This window comes from Pinus tabuliformis, chromosome 9 (assembly GCF_031772625.1).
Source record: "Pinus tabuliformis cultivar Carrire ecotype Pingquan chromosome 9, CPIR1, whole genome shotgun sequence".
NCBI classification, from domain to species: Eukaryota; Viridiplantae; Streptophyta; class Pinopsida; order Pinales; family Pinaceae; genus Pinus; species Pinus tabuliformis.
In genome coordinates, this window is record NC_142307.1 from 1,559,129,975 (window position 1) to 1,559,151,423 (window position 21,449).

At 37.6% G+C, this 21,449-nt stretch overlaps 1 protein-coding gene across 14 annotated transcripts in view; it reads right to left on the bottom strand.

The window, feature by feature from the left end:
- The window catches only part of GCT (RNA polymerase II transcription mediator), a 300,003-nt gene that overhangs the window by 78,682 nt on the left and 199,872 nt on the right, over window positions 1-21,449 (bottom strand). For all 14 annotated transcript variants that reach the window (XM_089439924.1, XM_089439921.1, XM_089439917.1 and 11 more), the window contains one exon: window positions 7,350-7,664. In XM_089439924.1, coding sequence (XP_089296050.1) covers window positions 7,350-7,664 — 315 coding nt within the window. The remainder of the gene's footprint in view (window positions 1-7,349; window positions 7,665-21,449) is intronic.

Genomic DNA, 21,449 nt, shown 5'->3' on the forward strand with positions numbered 1-21,449 from the left:
TGGTCCGAGAAGTGCAGTACGAATTCAGGAGGAAACAGCGTGAGGAGAGAGGGAGAGACACAGTCCACTAGAGCATTGCGTAGTCACTACGCAAAGGGTGACGCATAGACACCTGGAGAGAGAGAATTATTTTCTAAATTTCTCTTAGTATTTTCCTCTATTTTCTTCTCTGAATTCTTGTACTTGAATTAATGCTGAAGAATTAAAAAAGAAACCCTCATCTGCTGCAACGGTTTTCCCGCATTGGGTTTTTTCGAGGACAATTGTCCAAAAATAACTGCGTCAATATCTTTATGTGTGCGCTAGAATTTCTCTAATTTTCCAACATTTATTTTTCTTCCGCAGTATTTGTTTTGTGAAGGCTGCAGTGTATATGTTTCAATATTTGTCGTAGGAAACTACAAAAAAATTGTTTAATTAATTTAACAAATAGAAGAAATATTATCAGTTGCTGCAATATGATTCCGGGTTTCGGAATTTTCACAATATAAATTCTGCAATCCCTCCCTGCAATTTCGACCCTATGGAGAACCCAAAAGCCCTAGGTTTTTCCCTTATGTGAGCTGCAACAGACAATAGATCAGGGATCGAACTCTTCTAAGATTTATCTTCTTCCTTCTTAGACTTTTCCTTGCTCTCTAGAGCCTTTGCATTCCTTATCTTGTCACATATAGAACAGAAGAGATGCGTGCTTAATGTATATCCAAATGGAGGTTGAAGTCCTCTTATTTATACCTTTCTCATGGCTCTTCAAGCCTACATTAGGCCGACTTGAGGAAGGTTGGCCGACTTGGTCTTGGGAGCAAATAGATATTTCTAGAATACAAAATAAATATTTTCTTGTTGATACAAATGCCCGAAAGGGTCTTTTACATAATGACATGGACCATGACTCATGACACAAACCTAGAAGCACTTAATGGGTGCTTTGACCTAGAGACAAATGACTTTGAGCATGAAACCCATGCTTAATAAAATAATTTTTCTTTTACAATATTTTTCTTTTTCTTCCTTTTGACAAATATAAGAATTACATCATGTCATGAGCCAAACAACAATTATGAAGAACAATACTAGTTACATTTTCCAACACTCCCTCTTAACTAAGAAGGTATTCATAATTGTTCAATTGGTACAAGGAGAGTATTCACTTTGAAAATTCTTATAAGAAGAGTATCATAAACAGCATGTACAATGCTAAGGATATAGATACCAGTGTGGAAAAAGTCGAAGTCGGGATTAATTCGGCAAGGGTCCAAAAGTTGAAAAACTCATTAAAGTCGGGAGTTTTTTGAAAAATTCGGCAAAAAGTTGGCAAAATTTACCAAAAAAAAAACACACACACACACACAAATTATTCATTTTTTTATATTTTTTTTTAACATCTAGAGTCGAAGTCATAGTTTAGAGGTGTTTTCAGTGTTTTACTACAGTGTCATTCTTTACATGTGAATTTGATCACTAAAAGCATGTTACACTCTTGCAGTCTGCATTCTAAGTGCATTTTATCACCAATGTTTTTCAACAATATCAACAAAAATATGATCATAACAGTGTTGATTCTTGGGAATGTTCTTCAGCTATTTACACTTCCTTGCTTGCTAGCCTGGATACTCCTTGTCCTCTTGCTCTTATGTCTCACAATCATGCTCGTCGAGTTAGGTATGCACTTCTTTTTCAGAGTCTCCTCAGTTTCTTATAGCAGCCTTCTAATAGCTTAGCCTCTGGCTAATGTCTCTTCTTTGTATTTTTTTGCACATCTCATATAGATCCCTATTGTTTTGCAGACATAACATCTAGCAAGAGCAAACCAATAATAGTCGTATATGTTTCAACATTCAACAAAACATAGCAACTAAGCAATTAATTTTCTCAGTAACACCAACCAGCTATAATGCTCGAATTTAAGATTCAACAACAATACAAATTGCACAACACAACGTTATCATCAAATTTCTAGGGCTATGTTTGAAAGATTCCACTCTCTGCCTTAAGATTAAACAACAGAAAATTATATCATTTTCGCCTTTGTGGCCTCTTTATCCGTGGCCTGGGAGGGAGGCCGACTTTTTGGGTCGACTCCCGATTAAATCGGGAGTATAACGATTAAATCACGATTTTTTCCTTTCTGAAAAAGTCGCCAAAAAGTAGGGGGATTAAATCGTTTAGTTTAAAAAATCACATTTTTAGGATTAAATCGCGATTTTTTGCAGACTTTTTCCACACTGATAGATACCATCTAGGCTAACTACCAAGGCATCAACCCATTTAAGTACCATCTAGGCTACCTGCCAAGGTACCATCCACCAGGATCCAGGTGTCATCTAGGCTACCTGCCAAGACACCAACCTAATAGGGTTCTAGGTATCATCTAGGCTACCTGCCAAGATACCAACTCAACAAGGATCCAGGTGTCATTTAGGCTACCTGCCAAGACACCAACTCAACAAGGATCCAGGGGTCATGTAGGCTACCTGCCAAGACACCAATAAGGGATCTAGATACTATCTAAGCTACCTTCCAAAGTACCAACCCTAACAGGGATCTGATATCATCTAAGTCAAGATACCAACCCTAACTGAGATCTATGAATCATCTAGGCTAACTGCCAAGATACCAACCCAAAGTACCATCTTATGGGTTATTCAACCTAAGGTACACCAACTCATCAAACCTTTTTTTGAGGTCATTATTTTCTTTGCATGTTCCATCTTCAAGTAACAATGAGGTACAACTCCATCTTCAATCATCAATGTGAAAACTTCAATATCATCATAACAGCTCCCTCTTTTCCATCATCTATATCAACAGTGTTCCTACAGTTCCCTCTTTCCATCAAGCCCATCATGGAGTATTTCTTAAGCACGAGATTTACTTTTGTCATGTTTCGTCAATGACAGCATTACATATTGAGCTTCCTTCGACATACTTCATTCATACACTTGAACTTGCCTCAATTGTCATCATGGGTTCCTAGAACATCCTTCCAAGTAGCAAAACAATAATCAGATAACCAATAATAAATATAACATTAGACTTACCTCACAATGACCACTTTCTCTTCATCAACATCTTCAAGGTCCATCTCCACATGAATCCTCGTTCATGCATCAGAATGCCCAAGGATCGAACTTCAATGGCTGCTATTTCAACAAAGTTCTAATACCATGTTGAATTCTCTACAAGATGCACAATAGAATACAATTTTATGCTAGATAATTACTTCCTAATGATTTCTACACGCAATATTCTCACTAGTATCATTGAGCAATTACACTTCAGAAAATTTCAACAGTAAATGTAGCGGAAATCGTAAAGATCAGACAAAGTTAGCCATGCACAATAGAGACAACAAATTTACCTTGGGAAACCCAACCTTTGAAGAAAACCTAGCAACTTTACTTCTATGACAAATTATTCTTCAACAAGGTTTACAAATCCAATTTGTCTAGAAACTTGTGCCAATATCCAAGTCAAAATACCATTCCAACCTGGTCAAAATCAGCAAGATAGTCCTAGTCAAAACCAGTCAACTCTAGTCAAACTTTGGTCTAGTCAAATTCAAGTCTGCAGTCAACTCAGCCCTATGATCAAACTGTTATCAACTACAACCAGATCCTACGGTAAAACAGTGGTCAACTGCATCTAGATCTTGTGGTCAAGTAGGGCCTTGTTCTGCAGTCAACTGCGGCTGGATCCTATGACCAACAGTGGCCTTGTTCCGCAGTCAACTGCCTAGTCAAATGGCTTGGTCAAACTTCAGTCAACTTGTCCTCATATTACACATGTGACTGCCTCTAAGAGAGATAAGAGATGATGTGATGATGACCAAAATAAAATTTCACATAATGTATATATACTAGTCGAATGGGTCTGAATTAGTCCAAGCGACACACCCTTTCATGGCTGATCCAACTTGTCTTCTTGGGCCGACTTGTTGCCCCAAAAGATTAACTTTATTTTGCTTTTTCTTCAAGACCGACTTAGGCATGCGGGAATATCTCCCAATGCTACAAAAATCAACATGAATCCTATTCTATTTTTTTTTATTGATTTGTTTACCATCAGACAACTAGCTTTGGAACCCAAAATGTTATCTATGATCTCTATCTTTTTCCAGTCATGTTTTCAATTGTGAGATTATGTTCTTTGGAATTATGTCATATATGTTACCTTATCTTTGTCCTACGTGTATGTGCTCAATGTTGTTTGGAAGCATTTTTCATCACATTCCCCCTTGCAGATCTCCCCTCATCTACAACGCATTTTTCTCTTGGGGTTGATTTAGAAGTTGAATACCTTTGTATCCACAAGACTTAATGGTGGCATACCTTTAATTTAGCAAATCTTTTATAAATTGAGTTTTGAATGAGTGTTTCTTTTCATTCTTCAACTTCAAATCATTTGTTCACTTTAATAGGATTGTAGTTGTAAATTGTACCTAGCGGATCTATGGCATTATTGGTAGGTTGCCTTATGTCTATCAAAGGATTGACCTTGGTGATCTATAACTAGACGATTTCTCCCATGGTAAACATCAACTTATCATCCCATCATGGAAACTTGTACAAGTTGAGACTCTTGAGACTCATGCTTGACACCTAGCATATGCAAAACAAACATCAACAAAACCTACTATATGTGTTGTTCCTTTGGTTTTGATAAAGTCTGCAATGGATTTTTATTGTTTCCTTGATGCCCTTACACTGTACAGTACTTAATGTATGTTCCCATGAGAAATTTCCAATTGAAATTGTTTCAAAACATGATGTGGAAGAATATAAAACTTGGATATGGTAAGAATGTTGCAAATACAGATTGACAACCCCTTAGCTGTAAATTTGCTCAATTAAATCACTTAGATATATAATCTCTTCAAAGTCTATCAATCTCCACCAATTTTTATACAACAAATATAGCCAAAGACACCCAAAAACCTCTCTTCTACGTTGTTGGCCTCTTACAAAATCAAACATCAAAATGAAAATGATAAACTAATGAGAGTTTAAGGTTTTTTTTATAAATTGAGGGAGTATCAACAATAAGTTTTTAGGGTTTAATGATAGGCCCTCCTTTCCATATAGTCAAATTTACAATATTTACATTTAAAGTGCCTTTTCAATTATAAAAAATTAGTGTGATTTCATAATTTTAGGGTACACATGTACCCAAAATCAAGGTACAAATAAAATTTGGGCAAGGTACTATAGGGTGCTTCAAGAGTCCATCAGATTTGACTAGGTACAACCAGGTAGGACACACATACCCAAGCCCTAGGTATACACAAACCCCTGCCCCAAGTACACACTTGGTATATACTTGACAAACATACCCAAGCCATGGGTACACATAAACCTACTACACTAGTTTTGAACAACATACTCTCTTTCTCTTGCTTCAGATGCATGCCTGTATTAATTGGTATGAAGGCCTCTTCACCCTTTCTCCCAATCTCCTTCCAAGTCTATGTCTACCTTCATGCCTACATCCTTGCTACTTTAGGCTCTGTACCCAAGTTTGTCATCATCTCAATTCTTTTCAATGTTTGATACTATGCCCAGGTTTATAACCAAAAAAACAAAAACAAAAAATATCTCACAACCACTTTTTGTGGAGTCCACCTACACATAACTTCATCCTTGCTACAGTCTTCTTTGGAGTCTACCTCTGCATCACGGTTTGCAATTCAATTTTTATGCCAGTTTTTTTGCAAATATTCCTTTAAAAAATTTCAAATGACTTTTCAATGAACAAAAAATTTTAAGTAAGAATTAAATCCTATATATAGTTTTTAATCAAAAACATATTCTATCTTTCAAAATGGTTTTCAAGCAATTGAATCCAATTACATGCTAATATTTTGCTATTAATTCCAAATTTTAATATCTCTTTCAAAATTTGATATCTTTGTCAATATTTTATAGGATCCAAAAAAGTTATTTTCTTTTTATATTTGTCAAATGAATTCTGTGGCCCTTATTTATCCATATTATTATTTCATTTAATATTTTTAATGATAATTGTGCTCCTTTGAATAATTTATGATCAAAAAAGCATTTTGCTGATGGAGTTAGTGCTTGCTGCAAAATAGAAATTGATCAAGATAAGAGAATATGTTTGTTGTATGCCAAATTGCAGGCCAAATAGAGGATGCCTGAAAGTTCAGTGGATGTCAACACTTAGTTGTTGCTAAACGGGCTGAAAATTAGTAAGCAAAATTGCTTGATGGAGTAATGAAAATGAACAGAAGAAAATGGTGGAGTACCTCAAAGAGTCTATGAAAATTGCATATTTAATGGGTTCAAGCATGGTTTTGACACCGCTTATGATAAACCCTAATAGGGAAATGGTAAAGCTATTTGATGCACGAGTAGATACTTATCATTCCTAGCATTCATAGCATGCTTTTATCTCAAAGGAAGGGCATTGTGTCAATGACCATGCTTCTTAATCATATCCTTTCTACCCACTGATTTACGGCTTTGTGATAAAGGACTTATTGGGTACATAACCTCTATCCTTCACCAAGGAGATAAAAAGCTTATGTTGAATGATGAATCAAGAAGGTTACAATTAGGTGGCTTGATCTTAAATAAATCAATCAGAAAAAACATGAAAAGAAAATTGAAAATCTAATCTTCAATTGTCCCCAATACAGGATTGGGCTTCTCTTAGGCCTTTTTCAGGGATGTTTCTTCCAGAAACACACTGTAAGGTTGGGGGTTGTACCACAAAACACAATTTTTCTTCTGCTAAGTTGTGAAGTTTGAGGGGCATCTAATCCACCAGATCTGCCTGGGGCTTGCATCCAGCTTTATCCCTTCTTGACATGCCATCTGGGTGGGGCAGACAATCAAAAAGGAATCTTGATGAATGGTTTAATGCTCCACCCTCACTAATGAATAAAATCCCCATTGGCAACTTCATTTAAATTCACCTTCTTCAAAACCTAAATACAGTGGTCAGCCCAATTGCACAGATGAGGTAAGCTCATGTAGCAATGGACATTCAAATGTTCAAGGATATCAAAATTGTCTTAGATACTTCTAGTATATTTTCAACAAAATGGACATATGCACACATTTTACTATTTAGCAGATTCTGATAAATGAAACATCAAAACTTACAGATAAAAGTTCATATATCATAATATCTGATGACAGCAGATATGTGAAGAATTAAAGAAAAAACAACATATCCAAACAGAGTTACTTAACCTTTCTGGACGCATCAATAACATACTATACTATTCTCTAAATATCAAATGCATGTGAAGTACCATTTCCATATTAAAGAGCAATAATAATCATTTCTCCCATCAAAATTAAAAATGTGTGAGAATATATTACCTCACCCAAGGCCAATGACTCATCATCAAAGAAGTCACTAAAATCACCATAATCTGCAAGATCAAGGTCAAACCTAATGGTTGGATCATTGTCAGACCAATTCCAAGGGCTCCTAGCAGCTGCAACAGTGGTAGAAGATACACCCACAGTATTCATTTCTGTCAGAGTGCATCCTGATTTAACAGTATAATTCGCAGATCTTTCCCCTCCAAGTCCTGGTAATTCTGGTCCAGCATTATCCCCCTTCCGTGCAGTTTTAACTGTTATTGCTTCACTGATTAATTCTACTCCATTAGAACGTCCACGTTTTTCACCCTATAGACAGCCATAGTCCAGCAGCATTATCAAAATCTCCATATAAACTTCAAACTAGTCTGCATCAAGTTTAGTTTTTTTATTCCTTGACAAAATAGGGAGAATTCAATATTTACACAATTATATAGAGTTTATTCCAAGGAAGATAAACCTGTCAAAATTCAATGGTAAATACAAATAATAGAAACATCCTTCCAAATTACACAAAATAGGGAGAATTCAATATTTACTCAATTATATACGGTTTATTCCAAGGAAGATCAACCTCTCAAAAGTCAATGGTAAATACAAATAATAGAAACATCCTTCCAAATTACAACATGATTCTACTATAACAGGTTATAGAATGATTCGATTGTACCCAATGTGCCCTGTCTCAGAGGGTGATATGAAGGTATTAGTTGAATGCTACAGAAAACATGGCTACAGACTCTCGATGTGTAGTAATAAAATCTTTTATAGAACATGGTTCAGGGCCCATCCTGATGTTTTAAGTCTATAGTTTCAAATAAAGATGCAGGGATAAAAAGCTTGTATAGAATAAAATAGGAGAATTCGTCACATAAAACCCAATACACATTTAAAAACACTAACGAGATAACAATCAATGGAATCAAGGAAGACCCTCACAAATTGGGAATCCAAAATCTTGAATCAAAAGATACAATAAGAAAATCCAAAGAGAGACTATGAAACGAAAGAAACTTATATGCTTTAGGAAATGAGCAAGAAATAGCCTTATCAACTGAACGAAATGTTAATATATGCCCAATCAAGCTTCATGATTTGAGGAACTGATTTGCTTCACTGCTTATTGGTTCACTATCTTTCACCTTTTGTTTTCATCCTGTTGCTGGTTGGTATTTATAGATGGAAATTGCACCAACACATACCCTAGGTTGCCTAGATCCAGGTTGTGTGCTTCCAGGATACATGGTAGACATCAGAAAAGTAAGCAGCCCACCTTCCAATTAAAGTACCCAGACCATAGTTTCTAGCTAACAGGTTATTACGGATGGAAATTTATGTTAATTGGAAGATTGCTTGTATTTATACTTTCTAGGTGAGAAAAAACAGAGTAACAAACAGAAAAATGGAGTTGGCTGCTTGTGTCAAGTGCCTCACTCAATGTCTTATTAGGTCGGCACCGTAATCAGTGCCAACAGGTTTACTACAAGTACCATCCACAAAATGCAGAGAATTGTCCAGGAGTTTCCCCACAAAATTTTCCTTGGGAATATGTGTGTGTGTCCTAGCTACAAGTAATAAATATACATTTAATAATATATACTTAGATATGTTACAATCACTTACATGCAAACTATGTTACTTTAGATTAAGTGAGAAATTTACTAGATAGAAATTGATGGTTCAAAGTGAATGATAAAGGACATCTATGCATACTGTCACAGTGTCACATTTTTGCCTTTCCCACAAACAAGAAGCATTAAAAGCTAAGTGATTCCTCCCTTCTAAGTTCTCAACAAAATGGCCACATTTCAAAAAAAATATATGGGACAGGAGGAGAAAATTTACTTCGAAGGAAGAACAGTAAAAATCACATATATGTATTTTGAATTAAATATACATATTCATCCTCCCGTGAGGAGTTGTCATTCAAGGCCACATATCATGCATCACCAGACCATTAGGCAGACAAGTTCTAGAGGGGGGCAGAGCTGAGCTCCACCCAACTGCCAGAATCCACCTCAGCTTCCGCCAAGCAGCCAAGCATCTATGAGGAGTCTCTCCATCAATCTTGGATCATAAGAGACTGGGATCCCCCCGTTCTTACATACTCCACCACCCCCACCAGAATCATACAGTTTGGTCTTCTCAGCCTTCGGCAGTGACAGGAGGATATCATCTTCCAGCTCCTGCGGTCTGCATGCAACCCTGCATCCTGTAACCAGGCCTCCAAACAATGCCTTAGCCCTCCTATCAACCCGCAGGTAGCTAGTCCTTGGCTGCAGCTTGGTTCCTTTCAAGTGACGGCCTCTTTTAGTCCTTCAAAAACCGATGTCTTCTCCCTCCTATGGCTAGGCACAACCAATGTTTTAAAACTTTGACTCAGACACCGAACCGGTCGAGGGTCGACTCCAACTCGGTATCGACTCGGCCTAGTTGATTCCAATGACTCGGTCCTTGTAAAAAATACATTAAGTACTTATTTTTTAATAAAAAACATAATTTTAAAGATTTTCATTCATGTTTCCAAACACAAAGCATTAAAATATAAAGAGAAAACAACATATGATCAAAGTAAGCTCATGAATATATCCATTATATCAAAATGGCACCCAGTGTACTGTCGAATACATGTAATATATAGAGATCAGAACAAAAACACATAACCAAGGAAGCTCTAAATGGCCTCTACAACAAAACATCACTAGTCACTAGTCACTACTGGCTACTGCTACATAAGCCAACATCATCTAGCTCAGACTCTGAATCGGAGTCAAACGAGGGAACCCATGGCTCCTCCTCGTCATCACAATCTCTAACTGCAACTATAGAAGTAGTAGCACTAGCAGGCAGAGCAGCTGCACGCTGAGATAGACGAGCTATGTGCTTGCATCGTGGCTGAGTAGAGGAGTGCCTGCAACTAGAGGGCTTGGGGTTGGGCCTGGTACTAGTGGATCTGCATTTAGCTGAAGATTATGTTCAACTAATGCCTCTATGTGTAAATCCAAATCAAGACCAATATCCTCATCAGAATCATACTTTGTTGGATGACTCTCCACTACCCAATCTGATGTTGGATCAATATCTTCCAACACAATGGGATCTGTATCAGGTCTTTTGTTCAGCAATTGGTTGCGTCTTAGCCATAGGTTGTATTGGACATCGACTAAATCATTTAACTGTTTTTGTTCCAAACGGTTTCTCTTCTTCGTGTGAATCCTCTCAAAGGCAGACCAATTGCGCTCACACCCAAAAGCATTGCAAGTTTGACTCAAAATACAGATTGCAAACTTCTGCAATTGAGGACAATGGCTACCAAATGCCTCCCACCATTGTGCTGCAAAAAAAATAGTTGTGTAATTAGTTAGCTCAACAAATTATATCCAACTTTCAAATTATAAACAATTTAACAAAATAAGAATTTGAAAATTGAAATTGTGTGTTTACCTGGCTCATCTGCTTCACTTGAAATCCTTGCTAGGTTCTTGCCAAAGGTACCTATGGCTCTGCTGAAACGAGTGGGTGTATCTCCAGCTGGTCATTATCCTTAGGGACCATGTGATCCAAGTGGATATTGGTGGCTACCCACCAATTCCACTTGGACCCCCACCATTGTTTCTTTCAGTTTTCTTAATTGTGGCACAGTTTACTATTTTTAGTAGTTTTTCGGGTCCTAAACTTCTGAAGCCGTTTTGAGGCCCTAAATAACGTTTTTTTGGAAATATACCACTAGCGGTTTTCTGATAAAATCGTCTTTTTCGTCGTAGTCCTTGGAGAGATCTTTCCAACGGGGTATCATGCGCGTTGAAGGGAGTTAATATGACAAAGTCAAGACCCCGAGAAGTTGGTTGTCCAACTAACCCCAACGAGGCCCATAAACTCTTGGTGTTACATCTCCTCAGGTTAGGGTTTTTGTTGTTTAGGGTTTGCTCTTATTGTTCAATAATAAAAAGGCCCTTGAGCCTTCTTGTAATGTAGTTCAGAGGCATGTAGCCGCCACATCTCTTCTCAGAGATAAGCTACCATCGCCCGAGCTAGTTTATTTCCAATTATGTTTGTAAGCATATTTCAGTATTTTACATTAATGAAATGAAGTATTATTTCTACTGCATCTCTATATTTATGGTTATGTCTGTAATTTGTTGCATTCCTGTTTAAATCCGGATCACCATGCACTCAAGGCACTCATTCAATCAATCTCTAACCTCCCCAGTCAAAGCTTCTGCCTCCAGAGCTTTATAATGATACCTTGGGTTCAGAAAAAACCCAGTTGCATGTATAGGGCGATGGAGTTGATTGTTCCATCTTTGATCAATGATTTCCCAAATGGGCCCATACTTAGCCACTCTATCCTTGTATGTTGCCTTTATTTGCTCCTTTGTTTCATCCATAGCCTCATAAATGAAGCCCATAGCCAATCTTTCCCCATCCACCAACCGCAACACCTCAACCAATGGCTCAACAACATTCACAATCTCTGTACCTTTTTCCAAAATATTTCTTCATTAACTTTCTTTCTCACATCTTTACCACCCTGTTTGTGAGCCCATTGACATTCATTCCATTCATCACTAGAAACAACCCTTTGCAAGTTTCTATGTTGTAACGACCAAAAGTCGTATACATAGCGGAAATATTAAAATACTTCGTAGACAAATACATCCATTGTAAGACAGTAAGTGTAAATTGTATATTATATAAAGAATTGATGTAGGATGATTACAAATGAGAATGAGGGTCCTGTATATATAGCCAGGTAAGTACCCTTTCACGAACAGGCATGTCTCTAAGACATGCCTTTTCATTATTAACTAACTAACCATTAGTTAATTTACTTATTATTTATTATTATATTTATATTATTATGATTATTATTTATTATCTATTTTTATCTATTTTTATCTATTTTTATTTATTTTTATATATAGCCAGGTAAGTACCCTTTCATGAACAGGCATGTCTCTAAGACATGCCTTTTCATTATTAACTAACTAACCATTAGTTAATTTACTTATTATTTATTATTATATTTATATTATTATGATTATTATTTATTATCTATTTTTATCTATTTTTACATAATTTATGTTCATAACATTGCCTTCTCCTTCAAAAAGCTTTGCCCTCAAAGCTGAGTGATGACGGATCGGATCTCTTCTATTGTTCGGAATATTCTCATTTTTGAACTTTCATCTTTGTTCCTACAATACGATATGATGTTCTGAGCGATACATAGAATTATCGTACTAAAAACAGATCAAACCATCCTAGATTAATCTTCTGGGAAATCTTCTGACCCTTGGAGATGTGTGGTGAATAGTTATCGTATGACTGGATTGAGCTTATTTCAGTATTCTCGGAACATAAGTTTGTTTATATTCTACGTGATATAGATTTGTAGATTTATTAAAGTGTCTACTCTTGTGATTCGGATGTAGATAAGGAATTTTTCTTGTTTGAACTTCCTTAAACGTTTTTATGGCAGTTTTCTGATTTCCATCAGGCATTGTTGTTGTTGACTTAACTACTGAATCCTTATTTGGGGTGTCCTCTATTTGAACGACAACCTCTGAGTACGTTTTTACTTCAATAGGGTTTGGATTTGCCTGAACTACGAGATTAGTGGTATTGATGTTTGTTTCTTCAGTTTGGACTGCTACATCTAGAGATTTTGATGCTTCCTTTGCGACAAATTTTTTGAACCTATTCGTCAATGATTTCTTTTCGTCCTTAAGTTTTTTAATCTGTTTGAGAAGATTTTGATTATGATTTTTGAGACGTAAGCATTCCTCATTCTCTGAGTCAACTTTATTTTTGCCTTCACGCTTCTCGTCTTTTAAACACTTGAATTGTTCGTCTTTAAACATAAATTTTCTTCTTCTTGTTCTAATAAACGCTCCTTGAGTTCCTTCTTTGATGCTTTAGCTTTCTTGACTTGTTCAAGTAGTTTTTCTTGGTGATCTCTGAGGCGCGAAATTTCTTTGTCTTTGCTGTAGATGACTTCTTCAAGCTCTTTTTGCTTCTTTGATATAGTTTTTTCGTTATCTTGAAACATCAAGTCTGAAATATCCTTAAGGTCTTCTAATGAAGATTTTATTGATTTTGATTTACTTGTTATGTCTTGAAACGTGACCATCTTCCCTTTATAAGGAAACATCAAAACTTGTTTCTCTATGTTTAACATGAATGTACCCAAATCCTTAAACCAGGGTTGACCGAGTATGATGTCTGTCTTTTTATCCATCCTTACAACATGAAACCGAGATATGTACTCATAATGACCTATTGTCACTTGTAGATCACTAATTTTATACTCTTTTTGGTCAAAAATATTTTTCTTTACACCAATGCTTAAATCTAGAATTAATAGCTGATTTTCCAAGTTGATGTTGATATAATTTTTATCGTTGCTTGGGCTAATAGTGATATTAACTTCTCTTCCTTGGATACTTCCTTTTAATGTAATTACTCTATGATCTGTAACTGAAAGACCATTATAGGAAAACCTTTCTTCCTTCGTCATTTTAGAATTGAGCTCCATCATTTTTTTTTCAATGATTGATCCCATTTGTTTTGTCGAGATGACTTAAGATATTATGTAATCTAAATATATAAAATTTCTTTTAATTTGATGGATTGTAAACACTTAGCTATCAATTGGAATATTCTCCAAATTCACCCTTTTATGTTTTATAAGAATATATATCTTCCCTTTAATCCACTAAGGAATAAAATTTAATACTACCATTTTCTTATATTCACTGATATATATTTGAATGTTTCTCTTTATACTTATATAAAAAGAAATGTTTTCACATAACCACCTCAATTTTTAATATATTATTTTATTTTTAAAACTTTATATTCTCTCCTTTTTTTTTACTTCAACATTTCTTTAAAATACCCCTTTATAATATAAAACTTTTCTTTATATATCTTTTATTTATAATCTTTTCTTTTTCTTTTTGAAAAGTTACAATCCTAGTGAAACGCGGTTATTCATCTCTTTGGGGTATAATATAAAATATATGTCCACTTATGTTCCTTTGACTCGGTTAATTTTCTCCACGTAAAAGTAAAACTTACCATTCACAAAAAGAGATTTTGTATTCCTTTTGTTCTTCTTTTACCTTGAAAATACCATGGGTTGCTAATACCACGAGCTTGTAAACCACTTAATGAAGATTCAAGATAATATTATCTACTCTTCCTTCTCTTACGTATAGTTTTAAAGATATTTGGAAAGATTCTCTTTTAACTTTATTACGCACTTTTTATCAATAATGTAGAACCTTTTTATATATATGAATGTTCTCTTTCAAATTTTACACCAGACTATATATATCTGTTTTTTTAATAGTATATTTTTGTATGATTTTTTTCATTAATTTTTTTTTAAATCTTTATATGTATTTTTTCTTTGACCATCTTCTTTTTTTCTTTATTTTTTTTTGTTTAATAGCCAAAGGCCTATGATGAATTAGCAACAGAGAAACTCTCAAAAGTGTAGTGAAACGCCTCAATCTCGACGAAAACAATGTTGATGAAACCCGGATGGCCAAGGGCATATATTGGACAGCATGACTCTATGCAGTGGTCGAGTGGCTAGAGGATCAAACTACTCCGTTACCAATGTAACGACCAAAAGTCGTAGACAAAAACATCCATCATAGGATAGTAATTGTAAATGTTTATTGTATTAAAGAATTGATGTAGGATGATACAAATGAGAATGGCGGTCCTGTATATATAGCCAGGTAAGTACCTTTCACTAACAGTTATGTCCTTAGGGACATACCTTTTCATTAATTGCTAACTAATTAATCATTAATCGTATTTGTTGTCTTTTACATTATTTATGTTTATTTTTATATAAATTTAGTTTGTTACAAAAGCATAATAGATTGCAATGTCAAAAAATGAGTTGCAAATTTAGCGATGCCTAACAATATCCTTGCCCCCTGTGCGTTTCCTCATCAAATTCAAAATCCATGAGTGATTTTAGATATATTTTGTTATTTTTTTGGCATGTTCTACAGTGTTCTTGATCCAATCTATTTTACCAATATCCTCAAGCATGAGGTCTATGCAATGTGCATCACATGGGGTCCAAAAGATGGTTTTGTGTTTTTCCTCTAACATTTTACCAGCAAGAACATAGTTAGAGGCATTACCTATGATGATTTGAACAACATTAGGCACCCCCACCTCTTCAACAACCTCATCCAAAAGCTGAAACAACAAGTGTGCATCTTTCACCCTATCAGATGCATCAACTGATCTTAGAAGCATGGTTCCCTGTGTGAAAAATATTAGAAAGTTGAAGATGGTACAGTTCCTTTGATCAGTCCATCCATCTGACATGATGGTACATCCTGTTTTTGCCCATGAGCTTTTGAAATCTTCCAAATATTCATCAATGGACAAAACCTCTTTTTGCAAAAGAGATCCCATTAATGTTGGAAATACTGGGGGGGTGAATCAATATTTCTTTTCAACTATTATTTTTACCAGTTAAATCTTGTATATCTAGAACACAAAAATGAACAATAGGAATAAATGCTTTTATTCATATAATCTTTACAATAAATTAGATACAATATATATAAGGCTTCAATCTATTGCCAAGCACCAACTTGGTCTTTTGTGAGGCTCCAACCTCTAGGGCACCAACCCTGTCTTGTCAAGGCACCAACCTTGGATTTAGGAGCACCAACTCCAAGGACACCAATCCTTCCAATTCTGAGGCACCAACCCCAAGGGTTCCAACCCTATCTTGTCAAGGTATGTTTGGTGGTCATTCTCTGCTCCCAAAATCTTCTTCACTGAATTCTATCAATCTACAGCTTCACTGTAGTCTCCATGCTACATCATCAATGACAACCTGTCTTCATATGAAGGAGTCTTCACAACTCTTCATACTGTCCACACAGAGTCTGCAATGTTACCTCATGATGATTTCAAATAGGCATCATGATCTTCAATAATGTTTCCAAGATTTGTTGAAGCTTTCCAACAAGATATCTGGGCTAAGCCTCAATGTATGCATAAAAACAATTCTCTGTTTTCAAGCCTCTGTTTTTATTGTCGCAATAACTGCTTTAGAAGTGATTGTCGCGGTATCTTACTTCCAAAGAACATACTTACAAATACTTCAACGTTGGTGTTGTCTACTGCTCCCTTCAACTGATGACTGATGAAATCTTACTTGACTGGTCCGAGGTCAAACAGATCTTCGTCTTCTGCTGGCCGTTCGGCTTCCTTCTGTCCTGCTGGACCTTTGGCTTTCTTCTGTCCTGCTGGACCTTCAGCCTCCTTCTGTCCTGCTGGACCTTCAGCCTTTTTCTTTTTTTATTCTGTTGGACCTATGGCATACTCTATTTCTTCCAGTTCTCTAATTGTGAACCTTTCCTTGTTCTTTGTTATAGATCCCTGATACACCCTGACCTTTTGCTTCCTTTTTCGCTCGCTCAACCTTTTGGCTTCCTTCTTCGATCGCTTGATCTTCCGCTTCCTCTATGCTCACTCGACCTTCTTCGCTCGCTTGATCTTCGACTTCCTTTGTCTCTTCGAGTTCACCAATACTCAAAAGACACGTTCATTTGGGAGAGAGGCTGACTTATGATATCGCATATTAGAATTATATCAGAGAGGCCCTTTCATCCACAGACTTGATTGTTCATGGAAATCGCATCACAAGAGAGGTTATACCCATATTGGAGATCCCACGTGCCACGTCATTCCTTTAATCGCAATCGCAACTTCCAGAGGTCTTTTACAAGTCGTGCCCATAACATACTCTATCCTCCGATATCAACATCATCGATCTTCACATATCAACATAGTTAAAACCATATAATGGGTGGTCCCACCAGCCACATCATCACCTTAATCGCAATCGCAGTTTTTCAAAGGTTTGCACATAACACAGTGATTTCACTACTGCCGACGGAGCGGATGCGATGCGATCTTAAGCAGTTGTTAATAAACCCGTCGGGTCCACAACCTTATCGCAATCGGCGGTTAACCATCGTTACATTTCTTCAAGACTTGCGACATGTGACGAATGTGATATTTCTTTAGGAGGTATTATAATGGTGCAGCGGGTCCGCATACATATCGCAATCGGCCAATTTAACATGTCATCCTTTTTGAACTTTGCGATTCAACGAATGCGATATTACCTTAGGGTTGTTACTATAACCTGTTCGGGTCCACATGTATTATCGCAATCGCAGTTTTAGTGTGACATTCCTTTAAGACTTGCGATGTGAAGGTTCCGATACACGCGGATGCGATATTACAATAGGGCGGTTTATAATGGAGCGATCGGGTCTGCACCTTATATCGCAGTTGGGGATTCAATGTGACAAGCCTTTCATAACTTGCAATGCGGTATTCCAATAAGCTTCTTTTGATAACTCAACCGGGTCCACAACTTTATCACAAACGACGGTTTGCGGGACTTCGACTGGCACATGGATTAAAAACCGGCCTTAACCCCCGCAGTTGACCATGATCTAAGGGTTGACTATGAGATCGACGGTTAGGATTGAGTGCGAGACTTGAGTCCTACTTTCCTACCCCGCTCTTCCGATAGTTGTTGCTCCTATTGGCTCTTTCCTCGCTGTGTGTTTCTCTTTGCTCCTTCTGATGAATTCTTTCTATCGGTTCTTCTTGGGCATATATTACATGCGACACTCCCGACATGGCTCCTCCGATGTTAACTCTTCTAATACTCTACAATACTCCTTTGATATGTTAACTCCTCTGATATGTTGGCTCCTCCGATATTTCATGCAATATCTCTGATATGGCCCTTACTCTTGAGCATATGTGATATTTTAATAAGAACAGTTTGTAACAGACTCTTACTCATGGCTTGGTTTCCTTCCTTCACAAAGTCGTACCTTTCAGACATTAAACAGCCGGGAGAGACGAGTATCCCTACGTTGCACTTTGTTTCTCGAAGTCCCTCGCTTACAAACTGTTCTTACAAAATTAAGCCATTGGAATCCCAGCAGAGGATTATATGAAGAAGTCGATGGGCACTTGGAGATGACACTTGTGAGGTTTGATTTCTGAGAAGATCGATTTCCAGAGTAGCAGCAGTGAGTTGCCGAAGAGAGAGCTAGAGATCGAAGCAGTGAGAGAGGGGCAGAGACAGTGAAGTCGGAGGAAGGATTCCAGATCCGGTGAGTGCATTTGCAGAGAGGCAAAAGAGCCACAGAGACGCTGACGCTAGAGCAGCGCAGTACCCTCTAGAGGCAAAGTTCTAGAGGTCGGGAAGGAGTGTCGGAGAAGAGTCTTTCTAGTCAACAGAAGGCAAAACGACTTCATCAGAGTCCAGTCCGAGGCTAGACGTCCATCCAACTATGCAGAGCAGCACAGAGGTTGACGCAGAGGCTCAGAGGGCCGAAATTCTGAAGGCAAGTTGTGTCAGGAGATTGCCTGTGAGCTGAGGAAATTCCTCTCCAGATTTTTGCCAGTATCTCTCTGTAGGATTGCCAGATTCAGTAGTACTCAAATTATTTCACAGTTGCATAATAATAAAACCCTTAGTTGTTGCACCGGTTTTCCCAAGTTGGGTTTTTACTGGGACTTTTGTCCAAAAAATCACTGTTTTTTTATGTGTGTGTGCTAGCATTTCTTCCTGTGTTTATTCTTCCGCAATTTTATTTGTGTAGATTGCAATGTGATTTATTCAGTATTTGTTGTAGAAAACAATAAATAAATTATTAAATTAAATTAAAAATTAGGAGAATAATTTACAATTGTTGCAAAAGGATTCCAGTTTGGAATTTTCACATGGTATCAGAGCACAGTTGATTAGTTGAATAGCTCAACGGCGAAGAGAGAAGGAATCTCGTTGCTCATTGCAAGCAACAAGCCAAAATTCCCAAGGGCAGCGCAGTCATTCTGCCAGGAGGCTAAGTTGCTTGAGGAGGTTCAATTTTTCTATGAGGGGCAGAAAAATTGATCTTACCAAATCGAGTGATTCCAGAGCAGAGGGAACAGTTCATATTTTTCATTGAGCAAATCTCTAGCTAGACGTAGTGGTTTTTGCAGCAATTTGCTAGAACAGAACCAGCGTCGAGTGGAAGGAAGAAGAGCACACACTAAGGGAAAAATTTCCTCAAGGAACTTCTAGTCTCAAGAAATTCGCTTTTTTCCTTGCAGATTAGCAGTCGTTGTGAGCAGATCTTCTCAGTCTAAAAGGGAGTGTGAATAGCTGAGCAAAAGGAAAGAGGAGATTTTTGACATTTTGTTGAGATGGCCACTGTTGGACTTCGTGATCAGGACAGGTTGGATGGGGCTTCCAACTATGTCATCTGGAAAGAAATGATGCCCTTCCCTCTAAATGAGTTTGGCCTAAAAATTTATATCGATGCAGTGTTAGCAGTTTCCCAGGACGCAGATCAGCTGAAGGAGTACAAAAAGGAGATGGAACAGGCTAAACGTTTGAGCCTAGATGGTGTCCGGGATCAAGTTGTTTCACGCATAGCTAGTAAAGATACTACCAAATAGATGTGGGATGCTCTCTCTACGCTGTACCAGGGTACTTCCGAGCAGCGAAAGATGTACCTAGAGGAGAAGCTGAGATGTGTTAGGATGCAGAAAGGGGAAGACATAGACCCCTTCCTCACCAAGATTCAGGAGATCTGGGGCCAGCTTGCAGCTGTTGGGGCAGCGCATCAACCCATAGAGCTATTACGATTTGCACTAAACAGTGTCTCCAAGTTGTGGCAAGTATTTGTCCAAAGTATCTTGGGCAGAGATACCTTGCCAAGATGGGACAAGATGTGGGCCAATTTACAGCAAGAGTTGAGACGAGCTCTATTGAAGAGCTCCATCAGTGGCAGCAGCAGCGAATCGAAGGTGGTGAAGGAGGAGGAGAATATGGCCCTCCCACTAAAGGGTCCCAGTCACAGACAGGCGGAGCAGAGGAAGAAAAGAAGGACCTGTCAAATGTCAAGTGCTTCAGGTGTGGTGAGCTCGGTCACTATAGTACCCAGTGTCCTCTCAGGAAGAAGGACAAGGACGAGAAGCAAGACCAACAGGGAACATCAGCAGAGATCGATAGGCTTTCCTCTAGGCTAAAGGAAGACTTCACCATGTTTACTGATATACTTCCAGGAGTGAGGTGGGGAGATTTGGTGTTGTAGCCCCAGAGAGCTACAGAGATGGGCAAGATCCTTGAGGAGTCCACCTCTTGGATCATTACCTAGCTACGAGGACCCACAATATTCAGTAGCAGGACGGATCAGTGACAGTTGATGTAGTCAAATGCCAGAGTGACAGTTGCAGAGACTAGTAGCAAACAAATGTTGGGGAGCGCAGTGCAGAGCTGGCAACAATGCAGTTGGCACAGTGCAGAGTCAACAGCGATGCAGATTATTTACTGACAGTGCAGATACTAGTAGCAGTCAGAGACTCGAGTGACAGATGCATTATATTGATCACAGTTGATTTAGTATATTGGATGCCTTTCAGTTGCAGATGTCGCAGTTGCAGCAGCGACAGATGAGAGGGAGTTGCAGTGCAAATGCAGTGTTGGCAGCAGTATGACAGTGTCAGCAGTAGCACAGATGGAGTGTACATCAAAGTTGCGAAGTGGTTGGTGGGCAGTATGGCCAGACATCAGCACTCTGACAAGAGATGATGCAGAGACAAGGTACTACTACAGAGGGTGCAGTGGCACTAGAACACATTCCTCGCTAAGAGGGAGTGTTAGTTTTTGTAGCATCGGATGTGTGCTAGCCTTGAAATTTTGTGGAGAGGCTATGACACATGAGATCTCCAAAACCCAAGAATTGTTTCTGGAAATTCCGCCTAGAAATGTCTTAATTAGATTATAAACCAGTTTTTAAATATTTCCTAAGTCTAAACTTAGGGAATATGGTTAATTAATCATAATTAGTTAAGCCAAGGTGAGAATGATCTAGAAACTCACGCGGATCGGCTTCAAGATGATCTTATCCATCGATTAAGATTTAATCTTGTCCATTGGAGTCCCAGCAGAGGATTATAAGAAGAAGTCGATGGGCACTTGGAGATGACACTTGTGAGGTTCGATTTATGAGCAGATCGAATTCC